At 35.7% G+C, this 22,321-nt stretch overlaps 3 protein-coding genes across 3 annotated transcripts; 1 reads left to right on the forward strand and 2 right to left on the reverse strand.

The window, feature by feature from the left end:
• Nucleotides 1-8,064: 8,064 nt before the first annotated feature.
• On the forward strand, nt 8,065-11,850 carry LOC121971933 (V-type proton ATPase subunit F-like). Its single transcript, XM_042523467.1, has 5 exons — nt 8,065-8,198; nt 8,865-8,959; nt 9,963-10,044; nt 11,118-11,200; nt 11,491-11,850. The coding sequence occupies exons 2-5, from the start codon at nt 8,897-8,899 to the stop codon at nt 11,653-11,655; spliced, it is 393 nt and encodes a 130-aa protein (XP_042379401.1). The 5' UTR covers nt 8,065-8,198; nt 8,865-8,896; the 3' UTR covers nt 11,656-11,850.
• Nucleotides 11,851-12,588: 738 nt separating this feature from the next.
• Nucleotides 12,589-14,071, reverse strand: LOC122040994 (zinc finger protein ZAT9-like). The gene is made up of 2 exons (XM_042600514.1): nt 13,932-14,071; nt 12,589-13,516 (listed from the first exon to the last, which is right to left on the reverse strand). The coding sequence occupies exons 1-2, from the start codon at nt 14,069-14,071 to the stop codon at nt 12,589-12,591; spliced, it is 1,068 nt and encodes a 355-aa protein (XP_042456448.1).
• Nucleotides 14,072-15,794: 1,723 nt separating this feature from the next.
• LOC121971941 (phosphatidylinositol/phosphatidylcholine transfer protein SFH13-like) lies at nt 15,795-21,955 on the reverse strand. Its single transcript, XM_042523480.1, has 15 exons — nt 21,636-21,955; nt 21,055-21,127; nt 20,635-20,941; nt 20,450-20,549; nt 19,772-20,038; nt 19,603-19,680; nt 19,432-19,533; nt 19,301-19,350; nt 19,120-19,219; nt 18,895-18,993; nt 18,709-18,813; nt 17,812-17,968; nt 17,220-17,599; nt 16,636-16,710; nt 15,795-16,259 (listed from the first exon to the last, which is right to left on the reverse strand). The coding sequence occupies exons 2-15, from the start codon at nt 21,059-21,061 to the stop codon at nt 16,242-16,244; spliced, it is 1,845 nt and encodes a 614-aa protein (XP_042379414.1). The 5' UTR covers nt 21,062-21,127; nt 21,636-21,955; the 3' UTR covers nt 15,795-16,241.
• Between the last annotated feature and the right edge of the window lie 366 nt (nt 21,956-22,321).

Genomic DNA, 22,321 nt, shown 5'->3' on the forward strand with positions numbered 1-22,321 from the left:
TAAAGTCAGAAGACTCAGGAACAAATAAAATCAAACACATGGATATATAAACATGAAAGCAATCAAAACAACAATCCTAAAATTACTAAACATTGCATATTACAATTTCCCCGGCAATGGCGCCAAAATTTGATGTAGGCGAATCTGTCACATCCGCTAATCAAATTGTATAAATGTATATTATATTCACTGAACCCCTTAATTTCACATTAACGTTGTAGTAACGAGCCCGGGATCGATCCGAGGAACCAACGGTAGAATGTAATTTAAGATTGTCTTTTTATTCCTATTTTTGGGGTTTTCGATATAAAAATGGAGTTGGGGGGATTTAAGCTTTGAATTTAAATCTAACAAATGAAAAGCACAGCGAATAAAAAAAAAACTAATCTAAAGCAAGAGTAAAACCTAACTATGTGTCAATAATCAAACCTCAATGTATTGTCACTCTACGTTGTGATTAAACCATCGACGCACACTTAAACTAAAGATAAAAGAACAAGACACAATTAAATCTGATCTAAACAGAAATGAAACCCTAACTTAGAATTTAAACACTAAACAATTAACCAAACATCAAATAAACACAAATTAAGCTTCAACTATGAAATGAAATGCTAGATTACTTGCTAAAACGTAACAAACATTAAAAGAAATATGTCTAAGCTATAAAACAGTAAGAAAAAAAACTAAAATGAAATAAAATGGTAAACCAATCCATTCTCACAATCAATTCCACAAGTTTCACACTCAAGCCGTCACACAAGAGACCGAAATCGAAACCACCCAATTTCGGACCTCAGTGGAGAATCTCATCTGCGTCTCAGCTCAAGGAAGGCTCAGCTACACCGACGGACCACCCCCGGCGAGCTAAGAACAACCCTAAACCCAAGAATGGCCCAAAAATCTGCAAATCTGAGCTCTGGATCTGGGATGACGTTGCGGATGATGGTATGCTGTCGGATGGAGCTCAGGAACACCGGAGGACCACCGCCGATAGTCGCTGATGTGAATCGGAGTCGCCGATTGGAGGAACACCTCCAAATCGCGTTGAAACAGAGAAGATCCAAGAGCCAAATTCCCCCGGAGGGAACACCCTTTGATGGCTCCAGAAGATCGGGATGAGCTGCAATGAAGTTCTACAATGAGGTTGAAGCTTGAAAGAATTGATAGGAGAAGGAAAGGGTTCGAAATTCGAAGAAATGTCGCTGGGACGAAGCTGCTGTGCGTGGAGAGATCGACGAAGTAGAAAGGCACTGTAGCTTCTGTTTTAAATCAGATCTGGATCTGATCGGACGGCTGGGATTAATTTGGCGCTTGATCAACGGTGAAAAGTCATCCAAAATCCGATCTGAAGGTACTGATCTTGCTCTAGGGTCTGGATCTACTCTCCCTTAAGTCGGATCGATCAGATCATCACTGGATGGCCCGGATCTGTACAGTATTCAATGAACGGCCCAGATTAAGTCGGGCTGGATCAATAGCTAGATGAACTCAGATCTGCATCAAAACTTTTGGATCTTCGTCAATGGCTCAGATCTGCTCCCCATTAAGTTGGATTGGCCAGATCTTCAACGGATGGTCTAGATCTGTCCTATTCTTGATAAACGGCCCAAATCGACCCAAAGCTTGATCTTCTTGTTTAAACTCCGATTCGAGCCCAATTTCGGTCCAAATAGATCCAAATCTAAGATCCTTTGATGCCTACAAAATAAGAATCAAATATTAGCATCAAATAATATAAAAATAAAGTAATTTACAATTAAGTCCAAAAATACACACAATGCACAAAATGTGATGTAACTATGATTTTAACCTATGAAATCAACATCAAACCATGCATATATGAATCAAAATAATGCAATGAAATCATGGTTATCAAACCTCTAATAGTGTTGATCCGATTCACAAACTTTGACCATTATCCTCTTAAAGGTGCCTCCAACAGCTCCGAGACACCTCCATTAGCTTCGAGGAGCCTCCAATCACCTCCGAGAAGCCTCCATTGGTTGAAACTTCATCTACAAAGCTTACTTGTAAGAAGGTACCTCCATCTTGTCCAGGGCTCCTCTAGTGCCTTATCTAAAGTGCTTCCAATAAGCTCCGAGGTACCTTGAGCACTGTTCATCCGAGATTAATTTTTTTCAATTAACTCCTATAAAAATAAGTTGATCCAATAATAAAAATAACCTGCAAATAGAGTTAGCACATTAAATAAAATAAGATTATGAGTTAGATCCTATCTTACCAAGATCAGGATCTAGTCTTGGTTTCAATTTAGATTTCTAAAATGAATCTAAGTTGAACCAGTGCCTACAGTCCCACTAGAACTCGTCCTCACTGGATCTATCTGCTATAGTGATTACCTCTACTTACCATTTGTAGACTTACTTGACTTTGATCTCTTGGCCGACTAAGTTTTCCTGCCAGATATCTTATTTGGACTTCAGTCAGTTGTCAGGTCTTGCGGATTCAACTGGACTTTCTGCCAGATATTAGGTCCTCTCTTGACCTATCTGGGCTTTCTGCCAATTATCAAGTTCTTCTGACCTAAATAGATTTTAGTCTGATGTCAGATTCTCTAGATCCATTAAGTTTATTAGCCTGTGCACTTAGCTCAAGAGGTTAAATCACATGTCTAACTTTAACTCATTGTCATGTATCAAAATCTGAGTTAAATTATTAATGCAAGCTGCACTAATAATCTTTTCCTTTTTGATGTAATGATAAATTAGGTTAAAGTTAGTAACAAAAAGTCATTTCTGGCTAAGCTACAAATATGTATTAATAATCATAATTTTTAAGTCATATGCATTAATAATCATAATTTTAAGTTTTAATTCAATTTTTGAAACTTAACTCCATATTCGCCCCCTTTGTTATGCATAAAAAAAAACAAGATGTAAAATAAAGGCAAGCATAACAAGCAACAACATATCAAAATAATTTTTACGTACTCAAGAATTTTCAAAGAAATTTCAAAGTACTTAATGTCTATAAAAGTATTTTTCAAAGGGAATACTTAAGATTAGTTATCAGAGCCTGTCTAAAAATAAAACACGTGTATTTCAACAGAAAAGTTATGTAGGGGTGTTCAAAACCAATTTTTCAAAGAGTTCATAGATTTTTCATAGAAATAAAACATTGTTATAATAAATTTTCAAAATTTTCTCAACATTATCTTCAATATATTTTTTTTAAAATAAAATCAAAGATATTTTTAAAACCTTGTAAACATATTTGCAATGAGTTTTCAATATGGTTTTCAAAAAGGGTTTCAAAGAAGACAACCTAATTCAAATTTAGGGACGAATTTAAACTACGAATAATAATTTGGAAGTGCTACTTTTCAAAATCAATAAATTTCACAAACCCTTTTAGATATTAATGTTTTTAAACATATGTGGTTATGGTTTTCAAAAAAATATTTAAAATAATTTAATTAATTTGAGTTTAGGTATTAGAGCCGAGCAAGATTTAGATTTTAGTATCATAGTTTAAAATGACATATTTACCAATTTATTATTATTATTATTATTATTATTATTATTAAATAATAGTTTGTAAAAGCATAGTTGTCAAGGATTTGCAAACTTAACACTAGAATAATAATTTGTAATAAAGTTTAATTAAAATTTTAATTTAAGTTAAATTAAAGTTTTAATTAAGTTTAAATAGGTCTAATTAAATTTTAATTAAATGTTAAGTTAAGTTTAAATCAGATTTAAACTTTAGTTAACTTATTCATCTCACCAGGTATAAGTTTTCAACCAAATAATCCTATTATTCATCTCACCAGGTAAAATCATAATTTAAATATTTACTTGATTCATTTTGAATGTTGCATATTATTTGACCTTATGTTAGATTCAGGTTTAACTGTTCGTTAGTTAAATATATATTTCAAAAATTGGCTTTCAAACTGTGACGAGGTATATGGATCTTCTTGGGTATCGAAACAACGACCACTTCTAGATAAAGACATTTTAAGAAATTGTACATTTAACCTTTCTATTGAAAAATCTTGGTCTAACTAGTATAGGATGTGACGAAGTAGTTTTGGTTAATTCCACTTAGCTAAGTAGACCAAGTAGGATATGTTTTATCCTACTTTACTTCCTAAACCAAGCTTCCTTAACGTTCTATCATCTCACCCCACCTTGGTACTATATTGGACAAGAATCAAATTATCTTTTTCCTATCTACCCCTAATTATCCAAGTGGGTAGGTTATGTTCTTGAAGTCCAACTAATTTGGTGTCTCCCCCTAAGTTATAGAATCTTTGTTTTATATTTATATAATGAATTTCATTTTTAAGTACATAGTATTAATTTTGTCCTACTTGCTTGGTTATGTAAGCTTTCAGAACCCATGTTTTTTTTTTACTAATAAGTGAAATAAATGTTTTATTAGTTGAGTTGGATTTATATCCGAGTCCAGATTTGTTGTATATAATTCTTTGAGATCTAAGTATCATATCTAGATATTTGGATCTTGTGGTGATTTTTTCTAGAAGTCCTCTAAACTTCTCAAATTCACATTTTAAGATAGAATCAACTTAAGTTGAGTTTCCATTTTGAATTTGTATAGATGAGGAATTTGGGTTAAATTGTTCCTTAAGGTCTTGATTTTCCTTAAGGAACAATTTAACTTATTTTTCAACTTCAATTAATTTTTTATTTAAGCATGCAACTACTTTAAAAAGTTTTACATTTAAAATAGATTCTACCTCATTGGAATTTTTAGAAACATATACAAATTAGTGGCTTGATTCGTACTCAAACCCATCTTCTCGCTCTGAATCAATGCAACCACCATTTGAGTAGGGATTTCTTTTTCTCACACCTTTTTTCTTTGTCTTTTAGGTTTTGAGTTTTTCAAATTAAGTTTGAATTCGTGTAATCACCTCTTTTGATAAAGTTTTACGTTAATTGTTCGAAATTGATGTAACATCACTCGAGTCATCTTTTTTTAGTCTTATTCTCCAGCATTAGTAATTCTTACCTTTCTATTATTCTTTTTTGTTAGATTCTCTCATCTAAATACCTCAAAGCGAAGGATATAGCACTGATCCCTCCACTCTTCAATGGGGACAACTTTCTATATTGGAAGAGGAGGATGGAGATTTACTTGAAGATCGACATCGATCAATGATTCATCATATGACTAGGGTATAAGACTCCAAAAGATTATGCAATCGATGTGCCACTTGATCCAGAAAATTGGAACTTAGAAATGAAGAAGAATACCAAAGTTGACTCAAAGGCGCAAACGGTGCTAAGGTAACGAAACAAGCTGAACCAATAGTATCTAGTCGGGGGGCTAGTAATACTGGACCACTTGAGGTGAGCATTATCATCTTTTTCTCTAATAGAACTCCCATTATTTGAAAAATATCAAACTTTTTAAATTTTTAAATGGTGTAAGTCCATTGATTAGAACTCTGAATTATTTCACATCAATATTGATATATTCTACAAGCCTCTTAATTTATTTATTCCCTAGGATATGAATTTGATAACGTAAGAGCAATAAATTTTTGAATGAATTAAGAAAATTTCAAATATGAAATGAAAATTTTTGAAGGTGGAAAAAAGGGAGAAGTATAAGGAGAATGTGATAAGTAAATTATAAAAATTAAGTCGTCAAATAGATAATATCAATGCAAAAAGTAAAAGAACCCAAGAGATCACTTATCCTAGTACTGCTCTTTTCCAAACATGCTTAATTTCATAGGTATGATGGAATTCAATGCATTAGTACTGGTATGATCGCATCGAACACCTCATTTTATTAACATTATGAAAAGAGTGATTTTTTTTATTAATGTATATTATATGTGGTACTCCCACATTAGCTCCCCCTCACTATTCCACATCATTGAGGGAGAGTTCAGCAGAAATCCAAATAGGCAAGTGTATGAGTAGGAACCTACAGAGGTAATAAAATCCTTTTTTGAGTCTTGATCCCCCGACCACTATAGTTATTATCTTATGCACTTACCAACTGATCCAATCTTGGGGGCCAATAGTTGGTATATTATAATAGCTATGGATCGTTGCTAGGTATAACAATTAAGATCTACAACATCCACATTGGTTCAAACGTTAATATATGCTACCTTCTCAAATGACATATCACTTAATTATTATATTAACACCTCATTTTTATTAACACACTCACATTTATTTTAACATTAATATTGATTATTTATGGATTCCACTATCTATTTATTCATTTTTATTCTTTATATCCATTTTTTTTGAATTTTTATATAAAATCCTCTAATTAGCAACGTTCAAGGAATTGAACGCGGTTAATGTGTGAGTATTATAACATCTATCCATATTGGTTTGTAACACTATTTGAATGTTATAACATCCACATATTAACACTAATATGAATGTTCTTATAATTGATTTAATATATACACATATGAAATCTTATTCAACTTATAATTGATTTGGAAGTACCCGAACGATTTAGGAACGTTTGAGATATTTTTGTAGTAGCATTGGAGTATGATCGATGGGATCAGTAGAATTGGAGTGGGATCAATAGAATCAAAGTATGATCGATAGAATCAAAGTATGATCGATTAAAATTTGAGAGATTATAATTTTTGATTCGAATTGAATCATAAGACCTTTAAGATATCAAATTTAAGTTTGTTAAATGATCTATATTCGTTATAGGTGTAGCAACCAAGTTTTAGTCCTAAAAAATATGGTTCAAAGCTTTTTAGGAAGCTCCAAAGAATTTGTCATTTTATTAAAATTATTTTTGTCTTTTACATCATTAGAGTTTTGAGACTATTTAAATCATTGTTTAGTTGCTATTAGTGGACCATTATTATTTGAATTTGGATTATTCAGTTAAACCAAGAGAATATTATCTGCGTTCGACAATTTGTTACGTCTCTTTGAAAAATTTTCTATTAAAACTAGCTTATAAAATAATTATTATTATGTCCGACGTTCGATAATAATGTCATATGTGGTATCGAATGTTGACGATCGTATGTACATGTAAAATTATTAATTTATTTATATATAAATATTTTTTTTTAATATTTTTACTAATTATTAATTATGTACTATAAAATTTCAATAATTTTTAATAGAATCTTACACTTTAATCCTGACTGATTCAATTTTGACTTTAAATCGATCGTGTTTAAAATCACGTTCCTATGGACTATGATTTAGACATTATAGTTCAAGACAAGTAATTTGGATAAAAAACAATAAGATGCATTTTAATAATTAATAAAAAGAAGATATATTAATGATTCCAATAACAAAAAGTATTCCTAAAATAATATTTTACCACCAAAACATGTGGAACAACGCCGTTAACGCTCTTATATTATATTATGGAGGGAGGTTTAATAGACAGTAGAAAATATATAAACGAAATAGACACTATTACAATTAACCACTATTCACATGCTCACCATGTATATTAAGTCATTACTTCAAAGATTAATAGTCATCTGTGATCTATTTTTTTTATGTTGATCCTGAGATAGATTGACGGGACATTGAGGATGAATATATTCACCTTTACCATATATCTTAAGTTAGGCTTAAATTCCTATAATATGTATAAATACATCCCATCTGTCGTTTGTATTCTTAATTATCATGATTTATTTTTTTACATGTAATCTTAAGACGGACTGACAGAGATAAGTATATTTACCTTTTGCTGCCGTATATAAGTACTAAGTCGATCATTGGAAAAAAAAAATTCACAGAGGCAGTGGAGGAGCGGTGGACTCATGTGGTTCTCGCATATTTATGGGATGGCTATACCAATAACTCCTATACGATTTAAACGTATTTGATGCATTAATGAGATTTAAAAATTGGAAAATTCTTTCCTAAATAGAGATTTTTTTAAAAAAAAAATATTACTGAATTTTTTAAATTTAAAATATTTTTTCACGGGAGTCTCGCTTTGGGCCCAAAACGTGGCAGCAAATTACAGTAAATATTTAAACGGATTCTAGGAACTTCTCATGTTAGTACCTAACTAACCGTCGCCGAAGAGGTAAATTATATCGGATCATTCAGATCAAAGTCCGACCCGTAATGAATCGTGATCTCGTCCCAATCTCCCTCTCTCCCCTCTCTCTCTCTCTCTCTCTTTCTTTCTTGTGGACGGCGATCAGGGAGCGTCACCGAGCGGAGGCGACGGTGAGTATTCTCCTCCTCCTCCTTCAAGAATTTGATTTCTCATCGATCGATCGATCGGTTCGGAACGATCTCACTGAAGAAGTTAGGCGGTTTTTAATCTCTCCACAAAACTAGGTTTAACGCTATGTTTTCAATCCGGATGCGATTTTGGTCACCATATGCTTATTTGCCAGATCAATTGTTCATTTTGATTGAATAATTTTTAGAAAGATTTTTTTTTTTTATAGAAAGTATGCGTATCAGATGAAACCCGACATCGGATTTCGGAAGGAATTGTTTGGCTACCTGTGCGATATACATCTTTGAAAGATGTTCGATCGACGATTTGATAGCTTCCTTGATAGAAACACGAAATTGGCACGGTTGTGATTGCAGCTCCTCAAAGAGTCTTCCATTCTGTTCGTCTTGTTTTATGACGGGCATACGGCATTTGGGTTGGGGCTTTCCATTGTTTTAAATGCTACATTGATAAGTTTGTTTCAGGTTGAAAATTATTCTATGCTTTTGTATTAGTAGAGAGTTTCGATTATTTCAGCAGGGTTTTTATCAGTCTTGCTTGCATGATAGATGTTAGAGGTTCAAACGTTTCCTGATAGTTGGCCAGGAGTATTTATGCTTTCCCCATTTATGTTTCCGTATTTTTAATTTTATTTCTACTGTTTTTAGCTTATACAGGTGCTTGTTAAAGGTTTCTCATAATGGCTGGAAGCTCTCAGATCCGGACTAATAGTTCTGCCCTTATAGCTATGATTGCCGATGAGGTACACATGTTTACCAGTTGATCAATGTGTAGTGTGCATTTATCAAATCTCTTCACTCTTTTAGATAATAATTGAATAATTAGGAAAGAGTAGGCAATAGCCAGATATCTAACAGATATGGATTGGACAATTTCCAAAATGGAGAATTTATATAAAGAATTTGAAGCCGTTAGTACTTGAGAAGGTGTTTAGGCGTGCATTTCTTTGACTTTTGAGCACTTTTAGCTTGTTATACTACAAAGTGGAGAAGTTATCTGTGAAAACACTAGCAAGCTTATCACATTTCTACTTCTGCTTGTTGTCTTGTGTTATTAAGTTGAAAGAGATGATATCTTTCTGCATTATAATGTCTTACAAAATTTCTACTAGCAAATATGTGCTTCGAAGGTTTCATCATTCCTCTTGTAATGTTTAATTTAGCGTTATAAAATTGGTTCACTTGCAAATATGCGGTAGTTATTCTTGGTTCTGTTTAGCTATGGATGCCATGAAATAAGATAACCATTTACATCATATCAAGGAATTTAAAGTTCCATTCAATCTCATTTTTGGCCTTGCATGTGATCATAGCTTCTTTTTTTGTAAACAAAATTGGTAAATGTTAGGGGATTGAACTAGCAAGCTCTTGAAATAACTGTTGTTTGTTTACTCTTGTACTCCTCTTACATGTTATTTCATTCGATAAGAATAGAGACTAGTTCAACTAATGGAGTTCATGTATAATTGGATGTGTACGTACTTCTGCATATCATCTGTTGACATTCAAAAGATCTAAACTTTGCTGTTTTGATCAAATGCACTAATAATTATATTTCAGAAAGTTGCATTTGCTGCAAGCCTGCAAGATCACTATTATATCTAATATTTTTTTCCATCCAATCTGAACTTGTGATGGAACGGCATGTTGCTAATCTACTAGTAATTATTGTGCCAATTATTTATGGTATTATATCATTCTGCAAATTCAGATCTAAATGGATGGCATTTGTTGCTTACATGTTAGGATACGGTCACTGGTTTTTTGCTCGCTGGTGTTGGGAATGTTGATATTCGGCGAAAAACAAATTACCTTATTGTGGACTCAAGTAAGTATGTTGGTGGATTCAGCAGATCGAAATTCTTTTTCTTTCAATTTTTTTTTTTCTGCTGTCACTGTAGGACCCTTTAAATGTAGGAATTTAACTTTATATATTAGCCTATGATGATTCATAATTCTATTTTCTGCCATTTATGAATGATCGATATCCTAATTATTTTTACCATGCTATCATTTTTATCACCAATATGCAAGTTTCATTAAAAAAAAAAGGGCAGCTCGGTACACGAAGCTCCCGTTATGCGGGGTCCCGGGGAAGGATCCATTGTACGCAGCCTTACCCTGCTTTTTGCAAGAGGCTGTTTCCAGGATTCGAACCCGTGACCTTTTGATCACAAAGCAACAACTTTACCGTTGCGCCAAGGCTCCCCTTCAATATGCAAGTTTCATTGTGTATCTAAAAAGAAAAATAATTGAAAAACTAGATTGTCCAATCATTCAACTATACCAATTGTGTCTGCTGAAACTCATGGTCTATAGAAAGTTGTATCAGCTAGAAGATCCAAGGGCCTCATATTTAACTGGTTTTTGAAAAGATGTTTTGACTATTCTACTCTACTGATAGATTATGAACAATTCGCCAATATACATATCCATTACCTTCAGATTTGCAGCTGACAAGTCTTTGAGAATGTTTAAACCTAAAAAACTAGGATATGGTGACTGTATCCTTGTAGCAAATTTTCAACTTTTCCAATGTTGTGCATGCTTTATAAAAGTGTACCTCATATGATAACTTTCTTTTTTTCTTTGTTCTACAAAATATCTAATTCTTTCTCCTTCGATGGTATTATTCCTTTGTCAACATTCTTGGAATCTTCATGTTCATCTCGTATATCAGTAGTATTTGTGGTTTGGTTGATAATCATTCTTTTGGTAATTGTTAAGCCACAATTGTGAATAATTACCCCCTGCATAAATCAAACTTGCTTCCCTTCCCTTTTTGTTTGCTTTCCTCATTTTTTTTTTCTTTTTTCTAGTTAAGTAAATTAACATTCTGCTTTTATATATTTTTGTTAATTCTTGTAAATAATAAAGTTGCATTTGATCGATTCGTTTCAGAAACAACTGTGAAGGCAATAGAAGATGCATTTAAAGAGTTCACCTCAAGGGAGGACATAGCTGTTGTTTTAATCAGCCAATATGTAAGTTGTTTATGGTTTCTTGTGTTTCATTGGTTCATATATAAAATGTTGGGTTCCTTGAAGATCAAAGTATATTCTACAAAGAATGAAAATCAATCACTTAAAAAGAGATTTTTTTTAATGCTGTAACTGTCCTATATGTTTGTTTCATTTTTTTCTTTGTATTTCATCCTTGCGAGGTGTATTCTTTTGATCTATCCAAGGACTTCCGTTGATATGGACACTTGTATTACTCAGTTAGTTCTCTGCTAGCAATGTCATTGGTTGATCTGAGTTTTGCCTTCTTTCAGATTGCGAACATGATCCGCTTCCTAGTCGACAGCTACAATAATCCCGTGCCCGCCATCTTGGAGATTCCATCGAAAGATCATCCGTACGACCCTGCTCATGATTCTGTTCTTTCTCGTGTGCGGTATCTCTTCTCCGCAGAATCAGTGGCCTCAGGAAGACGCTGAACTCTTTCTCGTTTCCATGCAACAGATCGATTGATCCATGTCTCCCGGTTTGCTTCTATTCTTCCCTCCCTAAAGTTCAAGACTATATTGTGTATAATAATCCTCCATTTTAATGGCGGAACAAACAAATTCACTTCTGTCGATCTGGTGAAAACGTTTTGCTGACTGAATTACGATCCCTAGTTTCGACCGGTATCTCCACCCCTCCTAGACAGTGTTTACTTGGATGGAAGACGAGGTGGAGTTGAGAAAGATCTACACATCGATACAGCTTCATTCTCCATGTGTAATCTTCGCATCCAAAATAAATACAACTTTCGCCCTTGTTTCTTACGAAGGGAAAGAAACTCGTATAGTTCTACAAAGTGATGACAAGATTCTCTGATGATACTTCTACAATTGCTAGCATCATTAAAAAAAAAAAAAAATCTAATCTACCATTAAACTTACTATATTATATTGGAGCCGAGCCTGGTGATGCCCCCATCTTAATGCTCTTGTAAGATAATAAATGTATTCCTTATGTGATAGTCATTATTCCAAAAGTTAGTAGTCATCGGATTGATAGGGTACTACGAACGTATTCGCGCCACGTATTCACCTTTTACCATTGATAAGATGGTAGACGATCTCACATTATTTGAAAGAAGAAAAATTACAAGAATATTTATCCTAGCTCAATGACGTTTAGAGTAATCATCTATGGCTACCATATTATATTGATCTTTATGAAAATTAAATTTCTATCACAATTAATTAAATGCAGTAATATATCTTTCGATTTGATTTATTTGGATGGGTATTAAAAAGAAAAGTCTGTAATATTTCATGCATGGATCTATAAATCCAAAATTGATTAGAATATTAAGCAATGCTAAACCAAATGCTATATATAATATATATAAATATAAAACTATTCAGGAAACTTTTAATTCAGTTTTCGTCTGATTCGAGGCACGGCATCTGGTTGAGATCGATCTCCGACCGTCCGGACGTCGCCGGCGACGGGGTTCCCAGGCTCGCGCTCCCATCGCAAGATGGCGACGTGGAAGCTCGATGAGTGGCCTGCTGCGCCGCCGCTTCGTGGAAATGACGGCGTTGGTGACCGCCGAGCGCCTGCCCGCTCGAGAAGCTCAGGTTGCAGCTCTTGCACCGGTGCTCTGTCACAGCAGCCGCCGCGTCGTTCTCGGCCTTCTTGAGGCCGTTACTAGTAGAGTTGTTAGTCTTTTCCGTCTTGTTGTGGCTGGCTCGGTGTCCGCCCAGAGCTTGGTGAGAAGAGAAGGTCTTGAAGCATATGGTGCAGACGTATCGACGTCGGTCCTTGGCAGTAACCGACGAGGAGCTAGCGAACTCGAGGCTTTCCGTTTCTAGATCTTCAACCCTCGCCTTGTTGGACCTCCTGCAGCTCGAAATCTCCGTTACGTACTCATCCAGCTCGTCAAAATCCGATCTTGGGAGCTTCTTCCCGGCGGCGATGTAAGTTAAGATCGTAGCGGCGGAGGCAGCGGCGGCGGCTTCAAAGACGTCATTCCCTCCGCCGTCGTCTTCGCTGCTAAAATCAAGCTCTTTCCGCCCTCTCTTCGCGGTCGGCCGCTTCACCGGAGCTCGCGGCGGCGGCGATGGATTCTTGTCCTTCGCCGCGGGTGGCGGCGCAGCGCCGCGGTAGTCGCGCTCCGGGTGGCATCGCAAGTGGCCGAACAGGGCCTTGTCGGAAGGGAAGCTTTTCCCGCACTCAGGGCAGGTGGAGCCCTCCGCCGCCTCCGCCGGCGGTAGCGTCTTCTTCGTCAGGGGCTTGATTCGTATCCTGAGATGAGTAGCACAGCTCTTCTCCTCCATGGCTTCAGCTCCCATCAACGATCCCCTGCGCGAGAGTGCACACAAACACAAACACAGAAGAGATCAAAGAAGTGAAAGAAGCCGCCATGAACCGAAACAACCATTAATCTTTCAGCTCGCGAAATCGAAACAACACCTTCCGATCAGTTTCCGAAACTCCAAAAGCCGCAAAAAATCCCACACCAAAAATCCTCCCACTCAATCCGCGCAAGATTGAAGAACAATAACTGCGCAATAAAAACACACCACGAAACCGAAACCCCAGCTCCGACAGCTAAAACCAAGGCGAAAGGAGCCGCCTTTCTCCACAGAATCGATCGCTAAGAAGCATTAAGCTGCGATTCAGTGAAAAAGGAAGCTTTTTGGGAGGGAGAGACGAATCCGAAGACGAGATTAATTCCGATCGAGCTCAGGCGGACTGTTTCCGGCCGTTAGCTTACCTGATGGATCGAGCTGGGTTTCGTGGCCTCAGCTGGCGGCGCTCCGCCTTCCCTTTTCTCGATCCCGGAACAAGAGAGGAGACTTCCACGGCGGCACCGGCGATTGAGTCGGAGCAGCATACGCCGATTCCAACCTCCATGCCCGTTACATACGCTTTCGCGTGCGCTCCGTTTGTTTTGGAAACCCATCATAGGCGCGATCCGGAGCGATCCTGGCCGTCCGATCGCCGCCAGGAGATCGCCTTCCATTAAATTAAAGATTTCGATTTGTTGAAATTGGAAAAATATTTCCAAAATTTTCTCTTATCTCTTCCCTTAAATGCCCTTCCTTCCAACTATTTTATTGCCCTTCTATCAATTCTAAATTTTACTTCTAAACAAAAGTTTTTGATTAATAAAAACTCGGAGGTTTAATATTTTCCATAAAAAGTTATACTCCAATTAGTAATAGCTAGCTAGCTATAGCTAGCTCATGTCGACACTGTATCTTGATCAATGTGATTTAATTCAAGTAGGTTCAATTTAATAACCCCACTAAAAAGGTCTATTTGCTTTCTTTAAGGGTATAATCGAGTCGAGTCGAATTTTTTAATGTTTGAATTTGGTTCGTTTATAATCAAGTCGAGCTTGAGTTTTATTTAACGAATATATTCAAGGCTCATGAGTTTATTTGAATTTTTATCGAACCTAAACAAATTTAATAAATAGAAATTATAAATTTAAATATTCATTAAAAACTAAATTATATATTTAGAGAAAATTATAATATTCTTATTAAAATTTATAATTTTATTCTAATAAATAAATTTATCTATATATTTCATAAGTAGATGGATAAAATCTATAAATTTAATATTAAAATTATTATTTTTTATTTAAAAATTGATTCATGAGTTTAAAGAACATGTTCACAAACTAACAAACCGAATATTATGATATTTGAGCTTGATTTATTTATCTTAACGAGCTCAAATGAATTTTTATCAAATTAAAATTCGAATAACTCATGAACGACTTGATTCTCTTACACCCCTAACTTTCTTATAATACGATCAATCAAGCCAGCCAGTTCATCATTCAATTTTTAGATCATGTGATTTCAATATACAAAGTCAAAGTCAAGCTGTAGTGATTCTATTATTGCATTGAATATATTATTTATTTATTTTGATAATATATGTGTTCTGATTTCCCTCGATTAATTCTGTAGGTAAATGATTTTCTTCTAAGTTCGCCAATCAGGTAAATCATTCAAAATTTGACTTGATTTTTATTCCATTTGAGATTCAAATTTTGATGTTTTTTTTTTATTGCTTCGAGTGATGTAGAGAAAGAACAAGGAAGAGGTAATAATACAACTGAAATAGGTAAAGACATAGTAGAGTTAAATGTATTATATTACTATAGAATCTACATGGAAGATTTACGGTTAGTCAATGCCAAACGACGGGAAGAGAATCTATGGCTAGTCAAAGTCAAACGATTTGATCAAATGAATCCAACAGTTTGAGTGGACCAAATGGGCTAACAAACCAAGCAGGCTAGGCTCGACGAGACAAGCCAAGTGTGGTCAAGAATTTAACAGACCAAGTGGACTAGGAACACCTCCTGATGGGTTAAATCGATCGAACAAGTTTGGTTAAGCTGAATAGATCAAATGATTCAAGCCGATTGATAATTCTAGCTGACGAAATTATGGGCTTACAAACTGAGCAAGACTTACTTGGACATGACAAACTAAATGTGGCTGAGCATTCGATAGGCCAAGTGAACTAGGAGCACCTGATGGGTCGAACTGATCGAACAAGTCAAGTGAGTCGAACAAACCAAACACACCATTGATAATAGATGCATTCTGGCTGCTTATCTTTTCCTCTCCTGGAAAAGGAACAGAACATATCATTTCGAGAAATTCAATGGCCAAACTCCACAGAAGACGACTGTTCAAGCATCGCAAAACTACCTTAACAAGATGAGCTATCCTTACAAAAGAGCCAGCTTCCTCAGTGAAGCCATAAAATTCCTATTGTCACATCAAAACTCGACAGTGGAAACAACATTCAAGTAACTGAACACTTGTAGCAATCAATATATGCACAATAATAGCTCTGACTTTTGCAGCTTTTTTTCCTTTCCTTTTTGATTTTTTCTTTTCCTTCTCCTCCTTTGCCATACCACATCGATCGTCATCTTCCCTGAGCTCATCGCTCAAATGATCTCGTGTATCGGTTTGAGAGTGCAAAGTATGACTGTATGAGAGTATTCGGGAGCAAATCTCATCAGCTTAAGGATGTAGTAGTCTTTCCCTGATCAACAAAACTTTCTCCTCTGCAAAGAAACATAAAGGCATGCTTGTTAAAATCCAGTTCATATATCTAAAACTCCACAAAAATTCTTATCTGTCCTAACAATTCTGTTACTTATTTTCTTACCATTGAAATCTATTTCAAAATTCAGCTCTAGTTCTACTTAAAAAATTTAATCTCTAAAACTCCTATCAAGTAATTCAAGTGATTCATTAGCTTTTTTTTTTTTAGTTTTGTGTCATCTCTTGTTCTTTGTTCAATCCCTTCTTCCGAAAACTTCATACTACACTCACTTGGTCAACAATATTTTTTCACAATAATTTTTTTTTTTTACAAAATCGATCATCATTTCAATTTGTGGACAAGGTAAACATATTGCATATGTCATTTCAACTTACATTGACAATAGAATCTTTCATAGCCTCCAAAGTTGCTTCCATCTCCATTTGCTTCATCATTGTTGCTTGCAGTACCTGAACGAAGACAAAGTGATTTAAACATGGTAGCCAACAACAACAACAACCAAGCCTTTTCCCACTAGGTGGGGTCGGCTGATTTAAACATGGTAGCCAACAAAACAAAATCAAGATCCAAGAGAAACACGCACAAGAAAAGAATCATAGTTGAATCGTTGAATTCCATAGCAAGCAAATATACGAGCCCAAATCAAACATGTAAAGAAAAAAAGGCAGCAGCTTGATAATTTTTTCTTAAATCTGAAGTGGCACAACTATGATTGTCAGGCTAGATGTCCACATAGATCATGTAATTTTATAGAAAAAAAGACAGCAGCTTGATTATTTTTTCTTGAATCACTACATTAGTTGTGCTGGATCCTAAAGCATTGAGATTGCCATGGTAATTCACTTTTCATTGCAAAGAAAATTATTTGTACTCTCATTTAAAATGCTAGGAAGAAGCCAATAGACCAAAAGTCAATAGTTTAAATCACTATCTATATGTTGTGGGAGTAAATACATACTTTATTTGCCATTTGGAGATCAAACTCAACACATCTTATCCTATCCATAGAATCCAATATCATGCGCTCTTTATCTAGAGGGATCTCGGCTGGCTTATTAGTAAGTTGATTTAAAATCGACTCCACCCTTTGAAGGCGCTCCATGTAAGCAGTAGCATCTTTGATCATGGTTGCAGTAGTAGAGTACTTTTTATGTGACAAGTCCAATTCGCTTGACAGATGAATATTCTCCGATCTGCTATCCTGTCTAGACCTTAACATAGGAAAGAAGGATAGCATTTTTATGAGAAATGCAACCGACATTCTTGCAAGAGTGTGTAGCTTTCCTTCTCCTGCATTATCCTTGATGTTGTGCCTCTCAGCGATGGTGTTCGGTGAATCTGAAAAGGTAAAATAACTCTACATTTACAAGGGCATCAAAGAAAAATAGGGAACTAGAAATAGAACTAATGAGACATTGACATTGACTATAAGCACAAATTATGTGCATCTTAGCAGTATCGCAAGTGATCTGAAGTAGCAAACATTTAGTACTTGCACAACTAGAAAAAATAATTGATAATTCAGTCAAGTAGATTAAAATGTTCGATACCAAGTGAAGTTGAAACTGCATTTGCAGAGCCACATGCAAGATCTCGCACTGTCCACACATCAAGCAGGGATCCAGCTTGACCAATATCAACAATTTTATCGATCGTGACAAATTGTTCATCACAGCTATGATATGCGATCAAATCCGCCTCCCCAACCTGCCAAATCCAATGACGGAAAAATTAATCACAAAGTGAAGGTTGTAGGAAGTGCATGTAGATTTGTGGATTGATGTCTAATTAGTTTATGCTCCTTTGTTAGTCTATTGATCTTAGCATGATGAGCATCTCCTAATGTTTCTTCTCCAACTACGAGACTTGGACACAAGTTAGAGACCTGCATATAAGTAGCATCTCTTTATCCTACAACATGATTAGTAATCTCCTCCAATTGCATCAATCAGACACAAGCACTCATATCAGTCAGAGGTCACTTCTAAGCTTTTGCAATTGATTTCAGAGACATCTTTCAGGTTACTTTAGATGTCAGAGTCATGCAGAATTTCTTGGACAAGCTACTCACCATCATGTTCTTCACACTGTCCCTCCTGAGATGGACCAGAAAAATCCAGATCTTTGGAGGCTCATCCTTCCACACCTATTAGGTGTATACATGCAAATGCTACAAGCTTCCACCTTTGTTCCACCATCATCCGATCCTATGGTGGACCGATCTTCTTTGATGGTTCAATTGTTATCTAGAGGATCATGAAGCACTCAAGGAGGTCATGCATGAATTACCCCTCTACTCTCTTAGACAAAATTCAGGGTTCACAATTGATATTTATTTCAGATAAGTTAAAACCTTTTTATTAACTTTAGCTAGATGAGTACTAACACAAAGTCGAATAAAAAGTGAGATGTTAGTACCAATTACCAGTCATGTAATTCAAACTAACCTCTTTACGAACTAAAGTATCCTCAGCGGACGTTGATATGACAGGAGAACCAAGATCATCAACCTCAGAAACTGATTCAGCCGCCGATGTATCACTATCTCTTTCCTGTCATTATAAGAAGAGAAGTTGAAAGGAAAAGGTTTTTGAGATCAACTAGTTAGAAGACTTAAAAACTCAGAATCATGCCTTCAAAGAGTTCAGCCTATTACGAGGGATTGAAATTTTTTCTCCGTCATATTTGTGTCTGCTTTCCATCAAGTGGTCTGCATCAACACCTTGCACAAGCTATGTGTGAAAATAAGGTTAAAACTAGATTACTTTCTCAGTCTACAAAGATTCAGCCGATAAATGATTGTAGTTTCTTCATAAATTTGGTTGGTTCTGCTTTTGCAGTAAAAAATGAGATCCTACCTTCACTATGACTGGATCTTTCCAAGGTCCTTTATTAGATCTAAGACATCCTCCATCATAATAGCATGTACATGTACCGCCAAGAAATTCAGGAAGTTCACTGCATGCATATTATTATATGAGAGAATTAAACCTCGCAAGGTAGAGAAAAGAATACATGAAAACATAAGCTCAAGAACACCTTGAATGAATTGCTTCAAGAAGTCTACTCTGATATTTGGTTCCTAGAACCTGCATCTCCAGACTTGAGAACACAATAGAAGACCCAAGAAAGAGTCAAGTAAATTTGTTGTGATGGATACACTTTCTTACATGTATCTTTGAAGTAGTTTTGGGATCAAGAAAGCCTTTTACAGTATTCCAAAGAAGCTTGAAACCATGGCCAGCATTAACGATAAACATTTGATGCAGTGTCTGTGAAAAATAAAATCAAAAGAAAATTATGAACCCTAAAAGTGCGTTGAAAAGCATCTTAGAATATACCTCAGGATAATAATCACCATCTATTTTTTGCATATTGAGTAACAGGTCTCTGGCTGTCTTGCTGAAATTCTTCAGGCCCTGCATTGATGACAAATTGAACATCAGTGGATAAGACTAATCCGAAGGAAATGAAGAGAGCAAAAGGTAGTTGTCATTGTGAGAAAAATACCACGCCTTGTACATCCAAAATCGTGGTCGATGAATGTATGTGTCTTTTGGCAGCAATAGAGCATGCAGGAAATTTCTCAGCCAGAGCTCTCTCAAATTCTTGCACATGATACTTTAAGTACCGCTCAATTGTGGTTATATGCATGAGCTTATTTGGCTCAACCTTCCCAAGCCTCTCTATGTAAACTGGCCTACCCTCCTTGTCAACTCCATGATATCCATGTGGATAACAGCGCAAGACTCTATCGAGTTCTTCAAATTCGAAGTTCTACACAATAAATTTAAGTAGCATAATCTATCAGATAGTATCCATAAACAATTCTTTCTCAATAGATAATAAAAAATAGAAACACAATCACACATGCCAAGTTAAGCCTTCTGACATGGAAACACACTTGGTACCTTCCCCATTGATAGCACAAAAATTGAAAAGAACATAAAAGAAGAGCAGTGTTACATATGATCGAACAATCAAAAAAAACTTTACGACAAGCACAAGATGGACCAATTGAGCCAAAGATTTAGGCATTACAAGAAAAACAAGATGGCAGAGGCTTAAGCACAAAACAAACTGAAATTTCAAGTCATTTTCTATGTTACTCAAGGTATAGTACCCATCTCAAAGTAGATGCTTATTTCGTGCATAGTTGGATTTCTTGACGAAAACATACAATCTTACCTCCAGAATTGTGTCAGTTCCAAATTCTTTTCTCCATTGAAGCATCTCAGCCCACATATGGGTTGCTTTCTCCAAGTCAAATTTTCTGGCCTTGAGAAATCTGTTTAACAAACAATACTTAACAATCCTGATATGACCTGAGCACATGAACTTAAAGGTCATCACATATCTTAAATGATTCTAACCTGAGCAGTGTGTGATAGTCATCATGTCTATTAGGCAGCAAGTTCTTGGCAATGAGTTGCTGCCGGAATGAGTACACTGCTCGCTCCTCTTCAGCATCTCTCACATCCTCGATTGAAACCGAAGGCACCCTGAAGTCGACTCTCCTTCTCCTTCGTTTCTTTAAAGAGTGAGTGAATCTACAAGAAGCATTCAACGCTTTTTTCTTAAGGGCCCCCATTCTTGTTCGCTGTCTCTCCTCCTCAGAGTTCTCCGCATCTGATTTTCTTTCTTTTCTCTGCTCGTAGTTCAATGGGCCTCCAACAAAATCTGCACAGAGGACTGGTTAGTGAAAAAAAAAACGATTCCGAATGTTGATTTCGTTCTTCTTTCTCTTTCTCATTTTTTTCCACAGAAATTAGCATGATAATGCAAAGGACTACCTGACATTTTTCAGTTTAGGCGCAACGAGATCTTTTGTTGGAACATCAAGGGATCAAAAGAGGTGAACTGAACCTGCCATCAACCATACGAGAACAAATCAATCATCAAAAAAAAAAAAAAAAGGAAAAACATATTTGCCAGAACCAAAATACGGCGAGAAGCAATATGCATTATGCAGTGACGAAGATCCAAATCGCACTCAGCAAAATGCAAAGACTCGCACACTGGTAAAATTAATAGAAATTTTTAGACGCCAAGAACTCAATCTGAATCATCTTGTTTTCGGCAGATCAAAACAAACCCCCAAAGTTTACCAACACGGGTAAAATCCATGTTTTTCTTATGAGAAAATGGGAAAGAGCTCAAACATTTCAAGGAAGAACCACTCAACGGAAAAGTAGATTTCCACTAAAATAGGAATGCGAGAACCAGCAATGGTTCAACAACTCATTCTCTTCTGAAGAAAAAAAAAATCTCCGAAGAAACAAAACCCATCCAACTCAAGAAGCGGACCCAAAGCTCCAATCTTGAGATGCGAACCCGATCGAAAAAGCTCAAATCACAGGATGCCGATAAATACCTCGCACAATTGGAAGAATCAATGAGGGATTTCGCCAATACTGGAAAGATCAGCTAAGATCAACACCCGCTGCTTCTTCTCCAGCTCCTCCTCCTCTGCTTCCGATGCTGCTAGGCGAGCGGCTTCGTTTGCCCGCCACTTTTCATGGCTATGTCTCGTGAGGGAAAGCGCAGCGGGGAAGGAATCGAGGAGGGGAATGAAGCAGAGGAATCGAGGAACGAAGAGCGTTAGCAGAGACGTCGGCTCCCCATTCATGCGTAGCTGTAGCTCTACTCTCTCTCCTACTTTCTCTCTCTAGCCTCTTCTTTCACATTAACATTGTGATGGTGGTGGCAAAATCGAAATTTTAAAACACTCATATTTTTTATTATTCAAATTTGATTTTTTTTAAAAATATTAAATTCATAAACAACATTTAATATTTCGACAGGATTCTTTTGGATTTCATGTTTTTATTTTTGTTGCATTTAATTTGCGTTTGGGTTTGGACAAAAAAATATTAAATGCGTCTAATATTTGCTTTATTTTTTATTTTTATTTTAGCGAGTTTTGGTGGTTTTATTGCTCAACGGTCTCATCAAACACGTTAATCTAGAAATATCGGCGGTAGGTCAATTTAAATATATTTAAAATTATACACGTTTAATGATTAAAAAATATATCAGTCTAATTAAAATATATTATAA

The sequence above is a fragment of the Zingiber officinale genome, chromosome 1B (genome assembly GCF_018446385.1).
Source record: "Zingiber officinale cultivar Zhangliang chromosome 1B, Zo_v1.1, whole genome shotgun sequence".
NCBI lineage: Eukaryota > Viridiplantae > Streptophyta > Magnoliopsida > Zingiberales > Zingiberaceae > Zingiber > Zingiber officinale.

What these genes read in the sequence shown, in the direction of transcription:
- LOC121971933 (XM_042523467.1), top strand. Translation starts at nt 8,897, where the DNA reads ATGGCTGGAAGCTCTCAGATCCGGACTAATAGTTCTGCCCTTATAGCT. An exon ending in TTACCTTATTGTGGACTCAA is followed by an intron (nt 10,045 to 11,117) that starts GTAAGTATGTTG and finishes GATTCGTTTCAG; the next exon opens with AAACAACTGTGAAGGCAATA. An exon ending in TTGTTTTAATCAGCCAATAT is followed by an intron (nt 11,201 to 11,490) that starts GTAAGTTGTTTA and finishes GCCTTCTTTCAG; the next exon opens with ATTGCGAACATGATCCGCTT.
- LOC122040994 (XM_042600514.1), bottom strand. Translation starts at nt 14,071, where the DNA reads ATGGAGGTTGGAATCGGCGTATGCTGCTCCGACTCAATCGCCGGTGCC. An exon ending in AACCCAGCTCGATCCATCAG is followed by an intron (nt 13,517 to 13,931) that starts GTAAGCTAACGG and finishes ACTCTCGCGCAG; the next exon opens with GGGATCGTTGATGGGAGCTG.
- LOC121971941 (XM_042523480.1), bottom strand. An exon ending in AAGATCCAGTCATAGTGAAG is followed by an intron (nt 18,994 to 19,119) that starts GTAGGATCTCAT and finishes TTTCACACATAG; the next exon opens with CTTGTGCAAGGTGTTGATGC. An exon ending in TGCAGTTTCAACTTCACTTG is followed by an intron (nt 17,600 to 17,811) that starts GTATCGAACATT and finishes TTACCTTTTCAG; the next exon opens with ATTCACCGAACACCATCGCT.